Here is a 23519-nt window from a genome sequence, read left to right as displayed (position 1 = left end):
TTGATTTTTACGAGCAGAACAGCCTCCTGGAAAAACTGCTGAACTGCTAAGCTGCTAGCTTTTCCAATACCCTCCAGACAATTTATATTGAAGATTAAGTTGGAAGTAAAGAACCATCATGCTGTCTGGCTGGGAGTACAGATACACACGTGCACACACACAAGTTGGGTTTTGTCTGGGATGCTTGTATTATTCCATATGTCATTTATTATTTTCAGAATATTCATCACTTTATGCACCTATGCTTGTGCTGTCTTACATGTTTTTATATACTCTGCAGAAATTACTCTCCTGCTATTGCTAAACTCGTTCTGGATTTATACCAAGAGATACCTGATTTCTTCGGGCAGACTTGCCAATGTTTCAAGCTTTATGCATCAAGACAGATCTGCATAGATCTGCGAAGCAGCAGCCTTTGTCATGGTTAGGCAACTGTCATGCATAACGGTGATTTGATGAAGATAGAAAAGAATACTTCTTTCTTACGAGAAGTTCACAAAGGGTTTTCTATGTGTCTTCAGAAGATGCTGAACAGAGCCTTGCTGTCTGTAGTGCTCTATTGCATGACAAAATGGAGCACTTCAGCCCATGCAATTGTAAGCTCTCTGGAAAGCTGCAGCACATGGTTAGGCTAACATAGGGTCACTTCCCATAGCTGTTGCTCAGCCACTTGGAAATCTGTGATTAAGATCCCAGTGTGTGACTAGCAAGGTCAGTGTTGGGTTTTGCTGTGTTTTGAAGTCTTGGTTATGTTTTACCCATGAGATGTTACAAGCAGTCAAGCTGTTTATTGACTTGCTTAAAAAATACTGAGACAATTAAAAAGTTTTTCAGAAAATTACCCAGTTGTATGTCATAATGTTCTTCAAGCACTGTTCCTGATGCATTAAATGCAGTGATGCTATTTGAAGCCCAAAATGAAAAGGGAACTCTCTGGCATTAGTTGCCTCAATTATGTTAGATGTTAGGATTTACATGATCTCGATATGGATAGTGCATATTCAGAATGTCTGGCTGGAGTGACTACATTTAATGTCAAAGGGTAATGCTGTGTAACAGGGTTGCTATAGTGCCTTTGCAGTGACTTATTATTTTGGGGATTTCATATTTGAAAGAAGTGGCATTTGATTTTGCAGGGTGCAGAAAGTACCCCTAAGAAATGGGGGGTGCTCTTAACACCATTAATTTCAGAACACAGAATGCTCTTTAACGCTTCTGGGATTAAGGCTTGCAGATGAAGCTTATTTATACTGTGTGAAATAATTATTGCTGTTTATGTTGTTTTGTATTGTTCTGATATATAAGCCAAAAATAAATCACAGCACTGCACTTAGCGCACTGGTTCTGTCTGGTGTGAGTGATGTCTACCAGTGGTGTTGGGCACACCACAGTTCCGTTTTCATACAGAATGGAAGCAAAATAGTTCTCTGATTTAATATTTAAAGTGCAGTACATATCCAGTGATGGATCCTACTTTAAATACTTTGCCATTATTTCAGAGCAATATTTGGTTGCAAAGGAGATTCGTCAAAACCTTTATGTAAGAATGTCTTAAATTAATTCTTACCGCCTTTGACTTAAGATAAATGAAATATGGAATATAAACAATATGTGAATCTAGTTCTTGGATTTCTGTAAGCATGAGAAAGCAAACTTGGCTTTTAAAAACTGTTATGATTGGCAGATAATTAATACGTACTTAATTTTAGATATTCCATGCTGAGAAAGTTGTGGCACCTTGATTAGATGACCTAGTTCTTTTTTTCCTGTAATCCCTTTAAGATGGCATCTTTTCCATGTGCCATAAAAATTCATATAGAAACAAGTAAGATGTGTAATAGGAATTCCTTCCCTTCCCTTGCTCCATGATACTTTTGTAAGAAAAGATATTTCCAGTATCATCCATGATTTCTTTTAGTCTTAAATTAGATACATTCATCCTTTCTCTCTCCTCTACTCTCTGTTCTTTCTTCCTTGACCCCCATAAAAAAGGGGGGAAAGTCCACTTTTTTATATAAAATTGAGTTATTTTAAGCCATTTTCAATAAACTGATACAGAAAACTAATTGCTCTGTTTTTTTAAACAAAAAGAGCCACTGGAGCCCATTAGTGTATGGTGCACTGGTCAAATGGGCTGAGCGGTGCTGTGACCTAGGGATGGGACTGGGCAACCTCAGGGGAGCAGGAACCCCTGAAGCTGATACCACTTCTGCAATCAAACCAGCCAGCTGAGCCTGGGAAGGGAGGAAAAAAATTAGGTGAATCATTAGTTCTTTGCTTAATTTCCATTCTTGCACCATGAAATTAGGCTACTTTTTGGCCTGTTGAGCTGTTCCCTTTGTGGCTCCCCTGTGGAAGCACACAGGAGCACACAGCCAAAGACATGAAAAAAATACGTAGACTTTATGGAAATTTTAGAAGCCATCTCAGGAGTTTAGTCATGTGAAAGGGCTCTCATGATTTCTACTTCAAAATCAGTGCCTCAGTCCCTTTTAGAGAATCATCGGCTTTTGTGCAGAGCAATACAATTTTCAGCAGTGGAAGGGTTGGGATTTAATTTTGATCCTGAAGTCATTGCTCGTATCTTCCTATTAGCACAGAAAAAAAAAAATATATCCATGATTGTATTTTTAAATACTTCTCTACTAGTTTGTCAGGGGGTTATTTTTTTTATTTCGTCTGGTTTTGAAGAGGACAGAATAGATGGAATTGATCTGATGTTAGCTTGTAAGAGGCTTTTGCTTATGTCTTACACAAGAGGCTGTCATGGAAACTTAGTAACCATGGGGTGAGAGGTAAAGCCCTGTTACTGATTAAAAACAGCCTAAAAAAGAGTAAATAAACCCAGCAACCTTCATATTATTTTTGCAGGCATTTTCTGTCATGGAAAATGATTCTTAATGACACACCTCAGGAAGGAAGTAGAAATGGAGTTAATAGAAATTTTCTGGACAAAATTGGTTTTAATAGGAAAGCTGAATGTTTATTAAAGATGGTAACTGGAAAGATTTCCCTTTTTTGATACAGGAAAAAAGAACACTTTTAGCCTTTCCAATTGAAAGATTTTTAAAGAAAAACAAAACCAAAAAATTCAAAACCCCCTCACAAATATTCCTGCAACAATAAAAAAAATCCAAGTAAACTGAGAAAGGAGATTATTTGGCTGGTGGTAAAAGAGTAAGTTGAAGCATGACAGTCCTATATTATAGGATTGGGAAATAAATTTTCAGTTGGTCAATTCAGGCAATGAAGAAAGTGATAACTAGAACAAGGCAACCTTAAAAAACTGTAAAGGAAACACATCCAAAACAACTAAAAAAGTACTTTCTTTGTAAATAATGATATAACTTTTAATAATAAATAACTCAGGGCCCCATTATCTGGGTAAAAAGCTTAGTAAGTTCTTTTATTTAAAGGTTTTGAGATTTAAGTACTATTTTAAAATGTCAGTTGTATTTACATAGGCTAGGATAATTGCTATGAAATGTGTCTAATTACCTAAGTTGCCATTAGAAGAAAAAATATATGTTCAGTATTACGTTACCACACATTTGGCTCAAACATGGACTGTTGTCAGAAGTGGAATACTTTTTTTAAAGTTTGCTTTAGTTTGAAATGTTGTGAGTTCCATCAGCCTTATGGAAAAGCAGAATAAGATGTTATCCAATAGCTTACATCTCAAAAAATGCACAATGTTTTAATAATTTGCTTTCTGGTAGATCTTTCTCCTTGCTTTTATTGAAAGACCATTTGTAACTTCATGCCCCTGATGAAGACGTGTGCTCACGCTTCAACTGGCCTGTGGTGCCTTCCTCATACTCCTTCCTAAGCCACGGTGTGGAGCCACATCTGATGCTCCTTTCCCAGATCTCTGGGGAGATGCGAGACGACATCATTTCCGTCTTGGCAATGCATGGCATAGCACTTTATATTCAATTACAGATCAAGTGTTAGTTTTAACTTTGATTTTCTTGGCTCTTCTTTGTATACATTACAAAATTTCCTATCTAAATTTCCTATTTATATTTATCCTGTATTCAAGGTGTGGATTTGGGCCAAAAAAATACGTGGATTTTTTTTTTTTGTAGACAGTATGGCATTAAATAGTTACTTTCCTTCTCCAAGGCTTCTCCAACACTCTGATTTTAGACTTGGGGACAGTACTGTGAATCAGCACTACAAACATTTTCTTTAGACCCTTGGGAATATTTGGAATTCAACAAATGATAGCTAGTAGCTGCTTGGGACATGCTTAATATTAGGTTAAATGACTCATTCCTGGATCAAAATAACTAGTAGGAATTTGTGCCCATGTAGCCCTTCTTCTTGTTACATATGAAAAGCAGGTTTGTAGATTTATTCTTCATGCCTCTATTGGTCTAATAGTGTATGATTATTTTCAGTAGAATGTATTACATTTCTCTTACAGAAGGTCAGGATTTGAGGTATTTTTCTTCCTGAGTACAGAGTGAAAGAGAATTATTAAAGAAAAGTTGAAAGAATTGATAAGTGGTAGTTTTATTTTAATCTGTACAACATTCTGTAGGAACTAGTTTCACTAATCTGCTTAAACCATGAGAAGCAATCTAAAATAAGCATATTTATATTTTATAAGTAGGAAGCCCTTTAAAAAGTGTTGAATTGTAATTTATTCTCTTCAGAAATGACCCTGTTGTAACATTATACAGATAGCCTACATTATTGTTGAGCTTTATAAAGATTCTTTTTCTCTCTTAAGATGTTTGTGATCATCTTATGTAGATTAGGACATAGATTGCACTAATTTTATTTTTTTGTTGTAATCTGGATTTTTATTCTCAGAACCACATCTCAGAACGACTAAAAAGCTAATTTATTTATCTTGACATAGAAAAGATTCTTGCTGGCACTTGATGAATCCTTTTATGAATACTAGTACATCTTCTCAAATCTCATCAGAGCTGCACAAACCATACAAACCATGTTGTGGTTCTTTTCTTGTGCATGTCAAAAGTTATGTTTATTACAGTTGGCTGCAAAGTCCTGACTTCCAAGGCAAAGAAGCACGCGCTGCGCAGAGCACCATTGAGGGATTGCAATGGTTCACTAAGGCCCCAGTCCTGCAAACACTTTTGTTCATGTTTAACTTCTGTGTGGTATGAATAAGTTATATGGGCAAGCACATGGATATGTTTTTGCAAAGTTAACACCTCTAGTTATGTAAAACTCCACAGCTTTTTGGCCCATAGCTGCGAGGTAGTATCTGTGAGACAAGCCAGAGTCAACAGTAGAGCAGCTTTTAATCAGTTTGTCATTTGGGCTTCTGCAGTATTTTGCTTCAGTCTGTGCAAGAGTTTCAAAAATTAATGGGGATTTTTTTTTTTAATTTAAAATTCCCTGAGCATGAATTTCTGCATAACTCTATGAAAATGTGTTCACACTCTTTTGACACTATAAGAGAAAGTCTTACATTAGCCTTCCATAGGACAAGAAAATAAATAAAATAGTTTTCTCTTTGAGTTCATTCCCTCTAATGTGGTCAGCTGTTTCATGGCAAGAAGATAATTTCTGATCAACTTCTTTATGGAAAGAATGTACTGCAAAAGTCCTTGGAGTATCCAAGTCAGAGCAATGTTGGATGAGCCACTTCAGATTAATCCAAGTGTGATGTAGTTGCTAAGAAGCAGAAGTTCCTAAAGCCAGAAACTAAGCTATAAATTAATGTTGTTGGTCAAAACACAGTTGGATTTGTAACTGGAAACAAACCGTTTGTTTGCAATAGCAAAAGTGGACTACACGGAGTGGATGTATCACAGCACTTCTCTGGAGAGAAACAAGAATTTTCTTGGAGATTGCTATTGCAGGTAGCTGCCTCCAGACAGCACTCTTTATGCTCAGTCTTGTCCAAAGTGACTCAGATCTGGCATCCTTCACTGATAGCCCACCAGACCCCGTACCTTCATGAACACGTCTCTGCTGCTGCTGTGTCACACAACCTGAGGCACACAACTACACCTTTCGGCTGAATCTACAAAATGCCACTCTGCTGGGTAGCAATAGGGTCTTCATGTAGTTTTGAGTATGCATGACTAAAAACACACACAAAACTGAGTGTCCATAGGGCCTCTGAACCAAACAGTCCATAGTGGTGACATACTGATCTACCCCACAGTGCTGGAGATCTAGGTGGGACAGATGCAAGCTATTTTATTTCACCAGCCAGTGTACTCCCTGCCTCTTGGCCAGGAGCATTCTAGATTTGTAGCTGCTGTGTGCTCCTGTTCCCAGAATTATGTTTTAGAAAATCAAACAAACCGCAGCAGCGCAGCTCCTATCTGTCTTTGTAATGATCCATAAATTTATCAATGTTACCAGGGATGAATTGTTATCACAGCCAGGTGATAGGTCCGAAGGAACCAGAAAGTGCACTTGCAAGTGACTTTCCAGCCCCATGGATATCAGTAGTTTCTACTGTTAATTTAAAGAATGAGGATGAGATTTTGAACTGATTTATACAGCCCCGAAGGATTTGAATTTTTAGTGTCTGTAACAAATCTGTACCATAATAAGGTCAAGATTAAAAATGAAAAGAGGCAGAAAGCAAAGAGGGATCTTGTAAGTACTAAATCTGGCTTACTATAATCTTGTTTCTGGCATTTTCCATAAAAGGAAGATCCACTTCTGAAGAGGCAATCCCAGAGGAGCTGGTGCCTCAAAGTTAGAAATGGTACCAAAGAAAGTTTTGGAGATGCTCCGGTTACATGGATGAGTAAATAACTGCTCATTTTCCAGTTTTCAGTGAGATGTACTGGAATTGGATTTTTGCAAATTCTAGAAACCTTATGGTACATTCACTGGATTGTTTTATGTTGTATATTAGATAAAGTAGTTAAATATGGTGACTGCGATATATGTTATGGCACTTGCAGACAAACTTAAACCAGAGAAATAATGGGCATGGTTATATTTTTGTTCTGTTTGGGGAGTCAATCCATGTAAGATGTAACGATGGTGCTCTGCTGTGAAATAATGAGTGGTGGTTTTTTTTCTTCTTAATTGTACAGTGACTAACTTGAAAGAGTGCTAGGGATTGCAGTGGGTAGTGAAAAAAGATCCAGAAAAAAAGGTGACACCCCTAAAATATTTATTGTGGAAAAGTGTGAACAATCCTTGTGGTGTGGTGGTTGTGTATTGATGGGAGAGGAAGGGTTAGCCCATTCTGTCATTACTGTCTACTTCTCCCTGTTTCCTAACTCAAAGTCTTCATTTTGAATCAAATCCTGACCTCTATGATATAATTTGGAGTTTTGCTGTTAGCTTCAGTCTGACCAGGTTTGTGTATTTAATATCAAGAATTGTTTGTCTTGCTCTTGTTGTGAGTATAACAACGTGTCCTGGCTGGCTCTGTGTCAAATCTGCACAGTGCAAAAGGCTTTGAAATGTGTGTACATACAAATGCAAACCATGCATATATAGAAAATGCCCATAAAATATTTTATAGGTATTTTATAGATGCTGTAGGAAGAAATATGATTGTAGGGAATTAATATGTTTACAGAAATGCAAATTTGAAATTAAACTACTTTCTTAAGCTTGTTCTACCTTATTGGAAATACAGAATTCCAATTCCTCTGTTTAGATTTGGGCACATGCCCCTGTTACAAACACATCTATATGGCCTGCATAGTCTTCAGTTTTATGACCACATTTAGAAAGTAGTTGACAGTAGCTGTCAAGGTTTGCTTTTTTGTTTGTTTTGGAGGGGGTGGTTGATTTTGTTTTGTTGGTTTTGGTTGGTTTGTTGTTTTTTTTTTTGCTTTGACCTGCTGAACTTTCTTTTATTAATAATTAATAAAGCCACTTCAGAATTATTTCCATATGGTTATACCCCAGAAAGTAGTTCCAGCTCCAGGAGTGACAGAAATTCATAGATCAGCCCCGTACAGTGCATCATCATTAAGCTGGAAGGAGTCTACCAGAAAGCGATTGAAGTAGAACACCAATGCCAGGCTAGCCTCACACTCAGCTTTTCTGTGGGGGTATTCTGCCCTTATACTGTGGGAAGGTATGCCTGAGTAATGATAACTTTTAGAAGTCAAGTAGAGATGGAGTCTCTGTATTCAGCAGATTATGAAGCAATTACATCTTCTACTTTTTTTTTTTTTTTTAAAGTGGAAGGGATGTTTTCCATGATTAAGCAATAAATCCCTTAATTTATGCATTAAGAACAATTCCTAGTGGATCTATGTCGTTGGAAATGATTCAGAACTGGTCTTGAGGATGTTAACTAAAATCCACATGAATAATTCTCAATTCATTCACAGACTTGCTAGAGATAGATGGTTTGGAAAAAAATGCCTAGATATTGTCATGGTTGAGAGTGATGCTCCTTAAAAGTAATCTCCATATATTTCCACACAAGAAACCTAACCTGTTTAGCAGCTTGCACCTCTAGCATAGCTTCTTGTTTCTGTCTTTTGACCAGGTATTAACTGTGAAAGAGATAAAGTTTGTATTTAACAACCATGAGGTCAGCACGAGGGGAAGAACGAGTATTGTTATCATTAGAGCTTCAATGAACAAGACCTTTTCTCTTCACACCTTTTTGCACTTTAAGAAAAAGAACAGCTTTGGAAAATGACATCTGGACTCCTGGTCTTGAAATATGGCCCACCCCTGTGGAGCACACTCTTCTTGGAGGCATTTCTCATTGGATCCGGGAGAGCTGAGGGAAGGTTGTCTTTGCAGTTTGTGCATGGCTGCAGGAAACAGGACTTTTCATGAGGGAAGGAAGAGGAGCCTTCTGTGCTCCTGCAGCACTGGCAGATTTTATGCTTGGGGAAAACTAAAAACTGAGAGAAAGTTGCAGGGGGCTGCCACACTACACGTGTTTTCCTCCATGTTGTCGTAGGAAAGACTTTTTAATGATGAGAAGCATAGGGCTTTTGTCTGCAAGGCTCATATTTTCAGTGTTCTCTAAACAAAAAGAGACAAGCGTTTTAAGGGAAACAATATGCTGTGAATAATATTGACTGGAAATGCTACTACATGTTTGGGCTGGGGTTGTCTGCCATTGGAAGTAATGAAAAATACAGCTGTACATTATCCATTGAGGTTTGGTTTATTCTGGAAGCTAATTTTTAAGAAACTAAGGGTTAGTTATTGGTTGTGTCACAGGAATATTTGAACTGTTCTAATTGCAGTCTTCAGCATTCTTACATTTCAAGCCACATAAAGGAGAACGGGTATATGCTGCATCTTCCCCAGTTCAAGAGAATGGGCTCTATCTAACCAGACTCCGTAAACGTACTGTCTTCTGTGTTGTTTCTAGCCATAGCAATACTTTTCAAATTATTTATATTCTTCTGAAATTTACTTAGCCAAAGCAGTTTTCATGCTACGCTATTGCATTCAGGTTTCAAAGCATTACAAAGTATCCTCAAATATGCTTCAAAGCCAGTTTATTTTTTACAAGGGCAGTGGGATAACTTCACTTTTGCAGTGGGAGACCAAGTTTGACATCCACATTTTTGCTTTTCCTTCAGGATATGTAAAAAGAGGCCATAGGGGATGTGCGGTGGGTACCCTCACTACAGTGTGCGTTTTGTACGCAAGAATATAGGTGTGTTTAAATGTAGAAAATGCCATTCCAGTTGGATTTTGTGTTGTGAAGACAGTGGATACGATTTATCTGGACAGCAGCAAGACTCTCCCTCCCTGCCTTGGCTGGGCAAATAACTGGCCGGCGAGCAGCCCTCCAATCACTGGGCTGCTGAGCCTCCACCCCCTCAGCACCGAGAGCTTTCACACCACCTACAGCTGGCTTTTAAAGCAAATATTTTAATAAAATCACTTTCAGTCATTACTCTTCCATTAAGACGGCAGAAGTTTGGGACTGGGTAAGAGGAGCAGAAGTCTGCCCAGCAGAAGTTGCTCTGAATCAGGTTGGTAATGAAGTTTACTGCTGAAAGAGGCAACCCGAGAGCAACGTAGCTTATTTTAGGAAACTTTGCCTTTAACATATGTGCTTTTTGAATAGCAAGAGCTGTGGTATGCGGTATTACATTTAGTTTACATTACAGCATTATTGTGTCTCTGACAAAGTGCAAATTACAGTGTTAATATATAGAAGATGCAATTTATGTTTTCCGTCCCAGACTGCTGGAAGGTGTTTCAGCTTTTGGATGATAAAGCTTTCCTTTTCTGTTTTATACATATTAGACTTCTGTTACAGGTGCTGCTTTCCAATTTTAGGGCTTTAAGTATTATTTAAGTACACTACTTTACATATTATGAAGCATCAGGAGTTTTGTGAAAGTCTTGGGCACAACATCAACTTTTAGGACATTTGCAGTAAAATCATGTATTGTCTGTGCATGTGTGTAGACACACAGGAAAATCATAGACTTTACCTCATTTTGCTTCATCTCTGAATTCTTTTACTTTCATATATTCTTGCACTAGATCTAATCAATGCAATACTGCAATTTTGAATAAGGTTAAATGTACTTAAGAACAAACAGAAATTTTCTCATAAATTCTACAGATGGAAAATATAAAATATAAACTTTTACAGTTTTTTTTCAGGAAAATGAGGCTGAAGGAAGACTCTAAATTAATCTGTATCTAATCAGTATATTTTTATATTTTCCCCTTTTCAATATGTTACAGACTTACTGGAGTATTTTCTCCGTAATTGGTATGCTGTTTAAAATGTTAAACTACCACACCTAAAATTCGTAGTATATTACAGTACATAATATTAGACAAACAAAATAGTTTATAAGTAAAATATCTTTAAGTTACTTTTGCTTCAGGAATCTTTAAACATACATCTCAATAACAGTATTAAAACTTTCAGAGGTTTTATATTGCATTATAACAGTTGCTTTCCATATGAGATTTATATCTTTTGTATTAGAGCTTTTAACAGAAAATTTTGTAGGAAAAGCTGAATGGCAACTGCAGCAAATCTTTGGGTTTTCCCACCTGTAGGCTGGGTTTGATGTGTACTGAGTTATTACACGTAATTAAATTAAAATGTTATTTTAATGAAAGAGTGTGGCAGTACATGATATAAGTTACTTCTTTGCTCCAATACCCACCTCTTGTTTGTGTTTTGTTTTGGGGTAGGAGGTTGTTAGATTATTTTTACATGGAAAATACTTTGCAAAAATGGTAGATTTTACATGACTGTGAAGCAGTCAAAGCAATTTTAAAGATGAATACAAACTTTGCAGATGGAGACTTTGTCCCTTGCATTGTGTTTGTAGTTACAAGTTTTTTGACACCAAACTTTTCCTGCTAGAAGAGGGCTAACAATGGACATCCATTAAATGTTGCTGATATCTATCTGAATGGAAATGCTGGTATGAATGATAAAGCTGAACTCATCATTCAGATGTGTGGTGGTCAAGCAGTAAATTATCCAGTTTACAACTGGCCAGGAAAGACTGAAATTAAGAAGGGTCTATCAGCAGCTACTGTAGAGAAAAAAAACCCAAGACAATAAAGAACGAAAGGGATTGGAGAAATATCTGTGCTTATTCAGGTACTCTGACAAGTCCCATGACTGCCCATTAGACAGTCATGGAAGCTTTTGGGGTTCCCCCCCCCCCCCCCCGCCCCATGTTAGAAAGATCTCTCCAATTCCTTTCCTGTCTAAATTAAGTCCTCCCGTCCTGCCTGTTTCTTTGTTGCATGCAGTTGAAGGGGTAAAACTGTGGATGGCATTGCAATTCTTTCTAGGAATGCGTTCAAGGAAGGAGGAGGCTTGAATATGGGCTGAACATTGGTCCTCAAGTCTAAGGCAGTTGAACTGGGGCCTCCCTTTTTCGGAGGACTGTTGGAGGCATATTCCGTGTTATAGAGTAATCTGTAGCTAAAGAAAAACTTAGTCCAAAAGTGACTTCAGAAGTGCAGTGACCCAGGGCATGCAGAGCCAGAGAGCTGCCACCTCAGTTGTACACAGCCAAAGCAACATGCCAAGGTCAGCGACAAATGGACTTCATGGGTGTTTGCTTGTGACAAATGTCTCTCTAAAGTAGACTTCACTGAAGTGGAGCCTAGCACAGGTTTGAATGCAGGGGAGAAGCAAGAGGTTGGGTGTGCTCCTCACCTTCATTAGAAATAACTGCACACTGTTAGTGAGTGCAAGGGCATTTTCCTTTTTGGTTTCTTATCACTAATTCCCTATGCTTAAACTCTGTATAAGCACAGGATTCAATCTTTACTCTGCTTAAACTGCATAAACAACTCGGCCCACCCTGACGGATTGCGCTTTCAGGCTACATGCCTAATGCTGTTGTTCAAAGGCAGGCAGGTATGCAAGTCTGCTCTAAGAAACGTGGAAGAGGTGCCTCAGAGATGCCTCAGAAGCACTGTGAGCTTTGTCAGCAGCAGAGCATTAGGAGAGCTCACTTACTTCTTGATTGCTTACCCAATATATTACCCCAAATGCCATTTCCCATGCTGTCAAGTGTGCCTCCCCAGGAAGGCTCAGAGAAGAGCCAGCGCTCATCAGCTGTGCAGGACCTTCAGGAGGGGCCCGGGCCAGTGCTGATGGAACTCATGGCAGCAGAGGTGAAGAGGAAGCAGAGGCCACAACCGTCTGCTAGGGTGAGAGAGGCTTAGACTGCAGCGGGGAAAGAAGGAAGTAAAAAGGAGCAATTAGGAAAATACTGAGACCTGCTGGTCAAAAAGTAGGGGAGAGCATTTTTTCCCGTGTTCACTTGCCCTGCTTCATGTTCCTCTCTGTCCCAAAGCTCAACAGAAAAGGAAACCGTGAGGTTTGCCCAGTCATGCCGGTGCAGGAATAAGACCCTTTTAAAGTGTGTGGTTGCAGTCAGTGTAAGCTTATCTAGGACAATGCTGCCACCAAAAGGCACACCCAGCTGTTACCTTCTTTGTTTCTGTAGGTTAGTATTTGAGTGTGAGACGTGCTCAGCCACAGTGTTAGGATAAACTATGCTTGTGAGTCAGCACACATCAGCACTGAGTCAGAGCCCAGGTTGTTCTCTTGCAGTGGGTCTGTGTTGAAGGATCTGTCTTACAAGGGACACCTCAGAAAAAGGTTACGCTTGTCAGTGATTTCTGAAGACACTTTGCCATCACTTACCTATGTCATTTGGTCCTGTGTGGAGGCCAAATAACCTCACAAGCTCATCAGTTCCTCCTGCTGCACCTTCCTATCAAGCATGAAGTGATCAGTACCGGAGTCTGGGGATGGCTTGGCCAGATCTGAAAGGGAGCCATGTCTGAGGTACAATGCTGCACTTGGTACACAGCAACAGAAGTTGTGAAGCAGTGTTCAGACATTATTATACATATCTGCATAGTAAGTATAGGAAACTAGTATACTAAGTACAGTAAGACGTTCTGGATTGCAGTGGTCCTGGATTGCAGTGGTCGTTGTAAAAGGATGCGTGTTCATCAAGTCCATGTTAGGATGGGTGTACCTAAAAAGACACGTTTCTCATGCGTATGAGATTATTTTTTTTCTCTGCAGACACAAAGTTTGTATCTTGAAGTTGGTTTTGGTTGTGCTCCAGTTTTTAAAGGCTAAAGAAAGGGTGAGTTTGAGTCAGAACTGGTGTTTCGTCTTACTGGCTTGTGGCTAGCAAGAGCCAGCCTCCTGTCCTCTCCACAAGAATCAGAGAAAGCAGAAACAGAAAAAAACCCTCCTATTTTGTCACAAGGATTCCTTCTCAGCAAAGAAAACTGTAGTATCACCCAGCTGGCTGCTGCAATAGATGACTTTACAACCTTCAGGACTTCTTGTCCCAAATTGCAAAGAGCAGAGCAATCTGAGATGCCCTTTGAATAACAAAAGTCTTGGAAACTTTTTAGTGTTCTGAGAACAACATCTGCCAGAGTATTTTCCCTGTTAATGAAATACCAAATGAACTGTCATTTGGCAGATGGGGGAAATAATTTCTTAAAATAATGCCACATTTCTGCAACAGTGGAATTACTAAGGTGAAGGGCGTGAAGTCACAAGAGCATTGCTGCCATGGGCTACAGCCTAAAGAGGATATTAATATCACGTCCTAAGTGATTGCTATAGCTTTAGAAAAAGACATAGTGGCCTTGGGAATACTTGTCAATACCACCCAGGATAGACAAACCTGGCTTTGGAGGAGTGGAGTGCCTCAGGCCCAAAGAAAGGCTGCTCTTAGTGAAGAGTTCAGGAGCTACAGCAGGGGATTTTGCCTGAACAGTTCAATGTTGATTCCCCTCGGAAGAGCTTATGGATCTCTTCTGTCTGCTGACGTGCACATCATTGTAGTTCCGAAGCTGATGTGTGAAATCTCCTCAGCGGATGAAATCTACGTACCGTGGGCAGATACTTGTCTCCGGGAGTCTGTCGGGCTGAAAGAACTGCCTAATTGCAGCAGAGCTTTGGAAACTTGCCTGTCTTGCCTCCTTCCACTGTCCTGGGGCAGCTATTACCTTTCTAATGGGCATTAAGCATCACTGCTGAGAGCTGTTCAATCTTATTCATTATGCTTTATCAAATTCCCTTTCCTTGAGAGGGAATGGAGACCTTTTGTTTTTTGTTTTGTTTTTTTTTTTAAATGCTCTTTGAATACAGAAATGGCATGTCTGAGTGTACTTGGGGAGCTATTACAGGAATAGGGAGAAAATGTTTCTGCACAGAGATATCTTTTTCTTTTTCATACCTAAGGGGATTTTTTCCAAGCAGCATCATATCAGGACGGCAGTTTTCTTGCTTCTGACTCTGTTCCAAGATCAAACACTGTTAAGTGAGCTATCCATATTGATGCAAAGTCATTGCTGTTAGAGGATTGAACTGTTGTGAGTAGAAATGCCCTTTACTGGTTGAGGAAACTGATAGAGACTGGGGAGGAATCTACCAGCAAAATATCTTGTCTAAATGAAAAAGATTCTCAGTTCCCAGGAGGGTTACACTTAACAAATCATGAGCAGAGCATAGACATTTTTGGTATGAGTTGCAAAGACAAACATCAGTTTGGGGAGATGGCAGATGGTATCGCTTAATTCTTACCAAGCTCTCAGTCATCAACAATACAATTCAAACAAATAGGTAAAGAAAGGCAGAGCTTGCACATTAATGCTGTCTCTTTGAGATATTATTTAAAAGCACATGCCAGCTAATTTAATGTCACAGAAGAGTGTAAATATATTAATTAGTAGGTGTGATTAAAGTTCTTTATGCAAATATGGTTTTTCATTGTTTTTCACCAGTGTTTATGCTACCTTTTACATACCTTAATTATTTCTTTTATTTCAGAGCTCTACATCCACCATGTTGCCCTGTGGACCAGCTTTGTCCTTTGTTCGGTGTCTGGTGCGGAAGAAGAATGTCAGTGGCGAAAGTCTTGAGGAGTCCAAGTTGTGCCGATGCTTATCGACGGTGGACCTTATAGCCCTGGGAGTAGGAAGTACACTTGGTGCTGGCGTTTATGTCCTTGCTGGAGAAGTAGCCAAATCCGATTCTGGACCTAGCATCGTTGTTTCTTTCCTCATTGCTGCGCTGGCATCTGTGATGGCAGGTCTCTGCTACGCTGAGTTTGGTGCTCGTGTTCCCAAGACTGGTTCTGCATATTTGTATACTTACGTAACTGTTGGTGAACTGTGGGCTTTTATCACTGGTTGGAACCTCATTTTATCCTATGTTATAGGTAAGCTTAAGAACAAACACAGGTCTCAAGGGTTTCTGAGACAGCAGATACAAGATACAGATTTGAGTCTGTCTTTCTTTCCTGTCTCTATACTTAGCTACTACTGCTTTTTACTCCTACTGAGGTGAAATAACCAAAGTAATTTGATTAGGTTATTTCCTCCTGTGCATCACCATTGGAAACAGGTTTTTTTGCAAGCTGCTTTTGTAAACAGTGTGTCTTCAGCAGCATGAACTGCATATCTTGTATGAAAATTGTGTCAGACAATTCAGTGATGATGCATAAGAATAAATGTCTTTTGCTGGTTTTGGCCAGCAGGAATAATTTCAGTAAAATCAATAAACTTTTTTTTTTTGTATATACACAGCAAGGACATTTACAGGGACCCCATCACTATAGTATCTCGCTTCAAGAAAATCACGACGTTTAAGTACTAACTTGTTCCTATAGCCTCATGCTAATTAAATAGTGTCCTATCTCGTAATCCCATAAAATACAAAGTTGACCAGATCTGAATAAAATCAAAGCTTATGTGGCAGATATTCAAATAACTATTTCAGTGCTTTGACAGAGATGACGTTTTTTGATTCAAAAACGTTTTCTCCAAGAGATATGTGTTCCAAGTGCCCATTATATTGTGTTGTCGTGGTTTAACCCCAGCCAGCAACTAAGCACCACGCAGCTGCTCACTCACTCCCCCCCATCCAGTGGCATGGGGGAGAAAAATCAGGAAAAAGAAGTAAAACTCGTGGGTTGAGATAAGAATGGTTTAATAGAACAGAAAAGAAGAAACTACTAATGGTAATGATAACACTAATAAAATGACAACAGTAGTAATAAAAGGATTGGAATGTACAAGTGATGCGCAGGGCAATTGCTCACCACCCGCCGACTGACACCCAGCCAGTCCCCAAGCAGCGATTCCCCACCCCCACTCCCAGTTTCTATACTAGATGGGACGTCCCATGGTATGGAATACACCGTTGGCCAGTTTGGGTCAGGTGCCCTGGCTGTGTCCCGTGCCAACTTCTTGTGCCCCTCCAGCTTTCTCGCTGGCTGGGGATGAGAAGCTGAAAAATCCTTGACTTTAGTCTAAACACGACTTAGCAACAACTGAAAACATCGGTGTTATCAACATTCTTCGCATACCGAACTCAAAACATAGCACCGTACCAGCTACTAGGAAGACAACTCTATCCCAGCTGAAAACAGGACGTGTATAAGCATGCCTAACTGGATATGTATACCTGACTACAGGACTGTTGACAAAATCACTACAAAATCAGTATGCCTGAGCATTATATTGAAGTGTATTTCATGATAGGAGAGTTGTAAAAGTAATGTTGTATTTAGCTGTGGCCACGTGCACTCTTTACCAGAGGAAAGTATTAATCTTAAATACTAACACTAGCAACATAAATCTTGAGAGTGTTTTTTTGCTTTACTTCCAGGTGGACAAACTTTCCTTCATGTTCTTTTTTAAACTGCTTTCTTACATTGCTTTATATTGTTTAACATATACCATATTGTAACTTTAGAAATAAGTGTCTTCCAGAATGACATCAGGTATAAATGATACAGAAATAATTTCTGCAATAGTTTGGGAATAAATAAAGTATAACTTTGTATATTTTAGTTGTAGAATAATATGTTACCATTTAACTATGTAGAAAAACTCTAAAATGTTAAAATTCTTCAGCAAAACAAAATCACTGTTTTAACACAAGCTCTGCTTCTTTAAATGCAAGTAGCAACATGGTTAGTTTTATTTCTTTTTCAGTAGAAGTATCTGTATCTCATTGTACATCCTAAACATGCATGTATTTTATGAAGGTACATCAAGTGTAGCAAGAGCCTGGAGTGGTACCTTTGATGAACTTCTTGGAAAACAGATTGGTCATTTCTTCAGAACCTACTTCAAAATGAATTACTCTGGGCTAGCAGAGTATCCTGACTTCTTTGCTGTATTCCTTATATTACTTTTATCAGGTAAGACAATATATGGCTTCATTTATGCTGGTTGTGATGTCAGAGTGTTTCTTACAGATAAAAATGCTAAAGTGTAGTTTGTGTTTTACCAGAAATACCTTAATAATGTTTAAGAAGTCCAGATGTGCATTTGTGTATTGACACAATGGCTTTGGGAATTAAATGTATATAATCAAATTTTCATGTTGTACCCTCTACTTTCGTTGAAGCTGAGACATGAAATAATCACTTGTCAGTACTTTTTTATAAAACCCATAATACAGATTGGTGATAATAGGAAAATTACACAGTTCTGTGTGGTTTTTATGGCTTTATCACTGGTAAATGCTTTCAGAGGGACTCTGAAACTCTGTAGTTTGGTGATGTGACTTGTCTCCTTAAATCACACACTGTGCATATAGGGGGTATTTGTAAGGGTTTTTTCCCCTCTAAATTGTTAACTTATTTGGTATAAAATAACTTTCCCCTTTTTAAGTCTTCAAAAGAGTTGTTTAGCCTAGAACTTGTTTGAGCTAAAGGGCACTCCAAGGTACTGGCATGCCCCAGCAGACCAGTTTGAAACCTGCGTAAACCTTTCATGTCTGCTCCACTCCGTTCTGTTTCTTTTTTCATCATTCCTCCTGTATCATGTTTTTAAATCACAAAAATTGACACCAACTGTCTGCTTTTTGAGGAATCAGAAAGCTCAGAAATACTGCAACTTATTTGCATGTTTGCATTTAACCATTGCTTTCTACAAGGAAATGTTCTTACTGCCACCAGGCATGAAGGAAGCAGTGTTTTCTAAATTGTATCGTTTGTTTTCAGCCAATACATTTCAGTATTCAGTAGAGGTCTTACCCATATCTCAAATATTTGTCATGTTCAGTCTGTCTTTAGATCAAACAAAAGCAGGAGCTTTTCTTCTCTGAAAGTGAAACTAAGTTATATGGGTATAACCTCCTCTTCTGTTATTCTGAGTGGCTTTTTTGGACTCAGGAAAACATTTCTGTTCAACTCCTAATGCTAGAATGAGTGACCAGTGCATCTGAAGCTTTTGTTAGGTCTCTGGACACAGCAAGATGAGTTCCCACACTTAGGAAGATCAGGGAGTTTGCTAGACAAGGTTTAGTCCAGCATCCTGCCATGTTTGTGGCTCAGAGTTGCTTATAGGACCAGCTCAGACCCTTATGTCTTCAGGAGGGATGGGAATGAATTTGGTATGTAGCTGGAACAGACCTTTCAGTTTCACCTCTTCCGAAGGAAGGAGGAAAAAAATAACATTTTGAAAAGCAGAACACTGAAACTCACAAACCAAACTATAAAATGCTAGTATAGATGCTGCCACCTTTTTTGTTTTGTCCTCTGCCATTGCTGCTTCCTAACATAAGAAGTAGAGATTCTTGATAGAAGAGGACATGTTTCTCCTGAGGTTTACCTCTGCACCTGAGTTTTCATTTATATCCTGTCTTTTCACCCCCACCATCATTCCTTCTTCACTTCTCTTCTGCTCGTGGTGCAAATTATCCCTCCAGGTCTCTGTGGTAAGCAGCCAAACCACCAGTAAACGAACTGGGTGGAATTCACCGCTGCTGAGAGGAGGGGCAGTGGGGATGGCTCAGGACTGTGTAGGCTGAGCATGATACAGTAATTGGATTCTGAGCTGCACAAAGCTGAATCATAGGAGTAGCAGATGATGTTTTACAGAAAATGTTATGTGCCAAGCACAAGGGAAAGTACACAGAAATCTGGTTTGGGGATTTTTTTTCCTTACAGAAAGGACTTTAAAAAAATGTATACACTATGTTTCATACTGCATTAGACTGACTGAGACACTACCTTCTTGGGAAAAACTGAGCTAAAGAAAGCATACACCTATTTCCAATAAAAATGCCATTGGTGAAGAAAACTTGAGCTGCTTATATGATAAATTCTGTGTTGTGATAAGACAGCAAATGTCTCATTAACAGAGTCAGAAATCTTTTAGACATTATCTTGAGAGGCTTAAAATTTTCAGACTTAATCTCTAAATAATGAGGGAAAGCATGTATGTGATAATAGTGGAAATGCTTAGAGTGCAAAGAACCTGTGGAGGCTTTCCCATTGTATTTAATTTTTCCTGATCTGCTCACTGCCTGCTCTTCCATTAAACTGTTAGTACCCTTACAGTTGTTACAAATCTAATGACACAGTAGGATCCTGATGGAATAACTTTCAGATTGTTTAAATGTACTACTCTGCAACCTCAGGCGTGAATATTTTGTATCAGACCGTTCTCTAGAATCTCTATGAATCAGTGTTTATGAACAGGAAGCATGCATTTCTTTTAAAGGTTTTATTAATGAGCTAGGAAATGGGACTTTTAGTCTGTGATGGATATGCCCTGAAAAACTTAGAGTGAACAGATTACATTATTATCTAATAATTTTGCTTATTTTATTAATCTAATGAGTAATTGTCCTATAAGGTATAGATTCTACTAATCTGTTTTTACTAGGCATAGAATTCTTGTACCTATTTTTGCTCCACCACATAAAATAGAGATATGAATTGGAATCTCAGAAAAGCAGTAAGTAACAATTGCTCAAAATACTTTTAAATACTCAAAGAATACAATTAAAGAAGCTTTCTGGTTTGTGGTTTCCAATACATTTGCCTATTGCCATGCTGTCAAAGAGTCTAGGAAATTTGTGATACTGCTTTTTAGAAGTATAAAATATAGTACTTTTTTTTAGTATTATTCATAGTATATCTTCTATAAAATGTAATTTTATTAATTTAAGGGATCATTCACATCTATAAAATATTTTTCTTTTATAGGTCTTTTATCTTTTGGAGTAAAAGAATCTGCATGGGTGAACAAAATTTTCACTGCTATTAACATCTTGGTCCTGCTCTTCGTTATGATTTCTGGTTTTGTGAAAGGAGATGCTGGCAACTGGAAAATAAGTGAAGAGTATCTCATAAACCTTACTGCAGAAACAGAGTAATTTTTATTTTTTTAAAATCAATTTCCTTGCTCATATTCCAAGCAATTTTCTGTTATACTTGCTTTAGTGGTATTGTGGGTAATATATCAACGAATAGCTCTGTTGCTGGGAATGATAAACTTTTTATTCCCTTAAAAATATATTTTATTTTCTTGTTTGTAGTTTCCTTTAAAAAATCATCTTGTTTCAATACTGTTGTCTGTAGCCATTTCAGAGGTTACTGGCTTCTTGTCTTTAAGCCATGTATTAACTGCAGTATGTGAGTACAACTGCAAGAGTTGCCTACACCATTAGTGTTTTAATGTGTTTTGCCATAAACCGCAAATTGAGTAAGATGATAGTTACTCGATTCTGGTATTCTTCCATTTACTGTAATTTTTGTCTTTCTTAGGAGCTTTGACATAAAAATGTCTTCTCATGCAGTTTTGTAAAGCAGAACTCTGTCTTGACAAGAGTATTTTAACATGGTTTTCCAGAGTGGTAGGGGAGGAAGATGAATGTGTTTGTCCTACCAATAATAAATAAGGGTTTTTTTCTGCTGTATTTTTGTTCTTTATAGGAATTGCTCATCCTGTGAGAATGTGACAAGTATATATGGGAGTGGTGGCTTTATGCCATATGGTTTCACAGGAACATTGGCTGGTGCTGCAACCTGTTTTTATGCTTTTGTAGGATTTGACTGCATTGCAACAACTGGTATAGTACCTATATGTGTGTGTATATACATATAAGTATATATGTATAACATGGGGTTTTTGTGAAAAGAAACCAAACCCACAAACATAACAATCTGACTACTGTTGTTCTTCCTTTGCTTTCTCCTAAACTTCCTTCAGTCCATGTAGAATGAGCCTGAGTTCATTCCTGAATGTGGCTATCGTTCTGGGAGGGAGAAGGAGTTTTTACTTATTTTATTCCTGTTCTAAAGAAATTAATTGTTGATTTCTAAGTCTGGGAAGTGCTTACTATACAATTTTTTTCTGCCCAAATCATATTAATCACCTGCTCACTTTTAGAGTTTTCTGAGATGAGGTATCTCTCCTAAAGGCTGGCTTGTATACGGCTGATAGGAAATGCGTACATTGAACTTATAAACTGTAGGTAAATAATTAGAAATGATGGGCTTTGAGTACTCTAAATACAGAATGTATTTTATGTCCTGTAGTTTACCTCTATTTTTTTAGAGCTATTTCTGGCAAGAAAATACTGAGTTTTGTTCTGTGTCACTGTGCTTATTTTATACAGATTTTTAAAACTTTTATTACAAATATGATTCCCATAGCTTAGATTAATAAATGATTTGTATTTGATGTTATCTTTTAAAGCTGAAGGTAGAAATGAGTAAGAATTTTTGGTGGGTTATTTTTTTTTTACCTTTTTTCAGGAGAAGAGGTCAAGAATCCTCAGAAAGCCATACCCATAGGAATTGTGGTGTCCCTGCTTGTCTGCTTCATGGCCTATTTTGGGGTTTCAGCTGCACTGACACTTATGATGCCATACTATCTACTAGATGAGAAAAGTCCTCTGCCAGTAGCATTTGAATATGTTGGATGGGGTCCTGCGAAATATGTTGTAGCAGTAGGATCCCTCTGTGCTTTGTCTACAAGGTAAAGACATTGAAAAACTAATTTTATTGGGAAAAGCTGATGGATAATATATGACATTTAAACATATGTTCATGCATACATTTTGAAGGCTCAGTTCATGCAAAGGATTAGCAATAAGTATTATAAGCATGGTTTAGACTTAAGCAGGTCTTGATCACAGTAGGTGCATTAATTTAAGTTCCTTTTTTAAACTATACTGTTATTGAAGTCTACCTCTTCGGTTTACTGCCCCAAAGTGTTTTTTTTTATTAAAATATGCATTTTCAGACATACAACCTGAAAGTTATCTTTATTAACTGATAAAATAAACCTTACCCATTTTGTCCTTTCTTGCTGTCCACTCCCAATGACTCAGCAGCTTTATGGGCTCTGTGTATTTGCAGGCAAAATTGAAGAGATGATTAACTAGCTCCACTCCTCATCTTCGTTGCCTGTCTCTGTTTTCCTCCAGTAGCCAGTCTGTCTTCTGACATCATCCTGTGGTTTCTGTGTGGGTATTTGAGCTATAGATTATAGCTGTGAAAATATTATAATTTATTCCCCTTTGTGAAACTGTGGATGTAACCTTAATGTGTTATTTTGATTTAAAAGATATGGGAGGTCATGAGATATATTAATATGTGTTCATATGTACTACACCCCTGTTGTAATGTGGTATAAATACTTTCATAGAACTGAAAATTGCTTGATACTTGAATTTAGGGATAGAAAAATGCTGATGCCAATCTTCTACCTGAAGTCATTTACATGAGCTTCAGTGGTAAGAATGCTGGCTGCCTTTCCACAAAGGAAAACGACATGTCTGTTGAAGCACTAATGCTGACAGCACTCTGAGATAACCCTGTAAGCATTAGCCTGAAGATGAGCATGCTGATTGTGGACAGTGGTTTGAAGGAAAAGAATACTTTGATGTAGGAGGGGATGGAAAAAGGAATGACATTAAAAGAATTGTTGGGCTGACTGAATAATGTCATAGTTACACAGTTCATTCTGGGATTATAGTTATTTTCTATCTAGTTGTCATGGTCCCCTCAGTTTGGAGGGTTTTACTGAATTTTTCCTCTATATTGATAAATAGTAAAAGTGATATATAAGCAGAAACTAGATTAAATACATTAATACTGGAAAACAAAATTAACTGAGATGGTAAAACGCTTTTGCAGAAATTTGAACTGTTGGTCTTTTTTTCCAGTGTATTCTGAAGAATTGTATTTACTTATACAGAGAGGTTAATCTTTCAGTGTATTGACTGATGTCAGTTTAGAACAAAACAAAGGAAATTATATTTCATATTCCTCAGTTTAGGGGTA

At 38.0% G+C, this 23519-nt stretch overlaps 1 protein-coding gene across 4 annotated transcripts in view; it reads left to right on the top strand.

Annotated features, from left to right (window-relative positions):
- SLC7A2 (solute carrier family 7 member 2) overlaps positions 1-23519 on the top strand; it is a 59247-nt gene that overhangs the window by 22676 nt on the left and 13052 nt on the right. For 2 of the 4 annotated variants that reach the window (XR_007510358.1, XM_049835636.1), the window contains exons 1-6: positions 9791-9923; positions 15254-15644; positions 17478-17633; positions 20433-20598; positions 21162-21298; positions 21987-22209. Coding sequence is in view for 3 of the 4 variants with exons in the window: in XM_049835636.1 (XP_049691593.1) it covers positions 15269-15644; positions 17478-17633; positions 20433-20598; positions 21162-21298; positions 21987-22209 (1058 nt within the window). In the remaining variant the exon portion in view is untranslated. Of the gene's footprint in view, positions 1-9790; positions 9924-15253; positions 15645-17477; positions 17634-20432; positions 20599-21161; positions 21299-21986; positions 22210-23519 lie in introns of those variants that run through there. The other 2 variants (XM_049835659.1, XM_049835645.1) reach the window with 2 other exon arrangements.

This window comes from Accipiter gentilis, chromosome 3 (assembly GCF_929443795.1).
Source record: "Accipiter gentilis chromosome 3, bAccGen1.1, whole genome shotgun sequence".
NCBI classification, from domain to species: Eukaryota; Metazoa; Chordata; class Aves; order Accipitriformes; family Accipitridae; genus Astur; species Astur gentilis.
The sequence above is the reverse complement of the archived record's forward strand: the minus strand, read 5'-3'. Positions and strand labels throughout refer to the sequence as shown.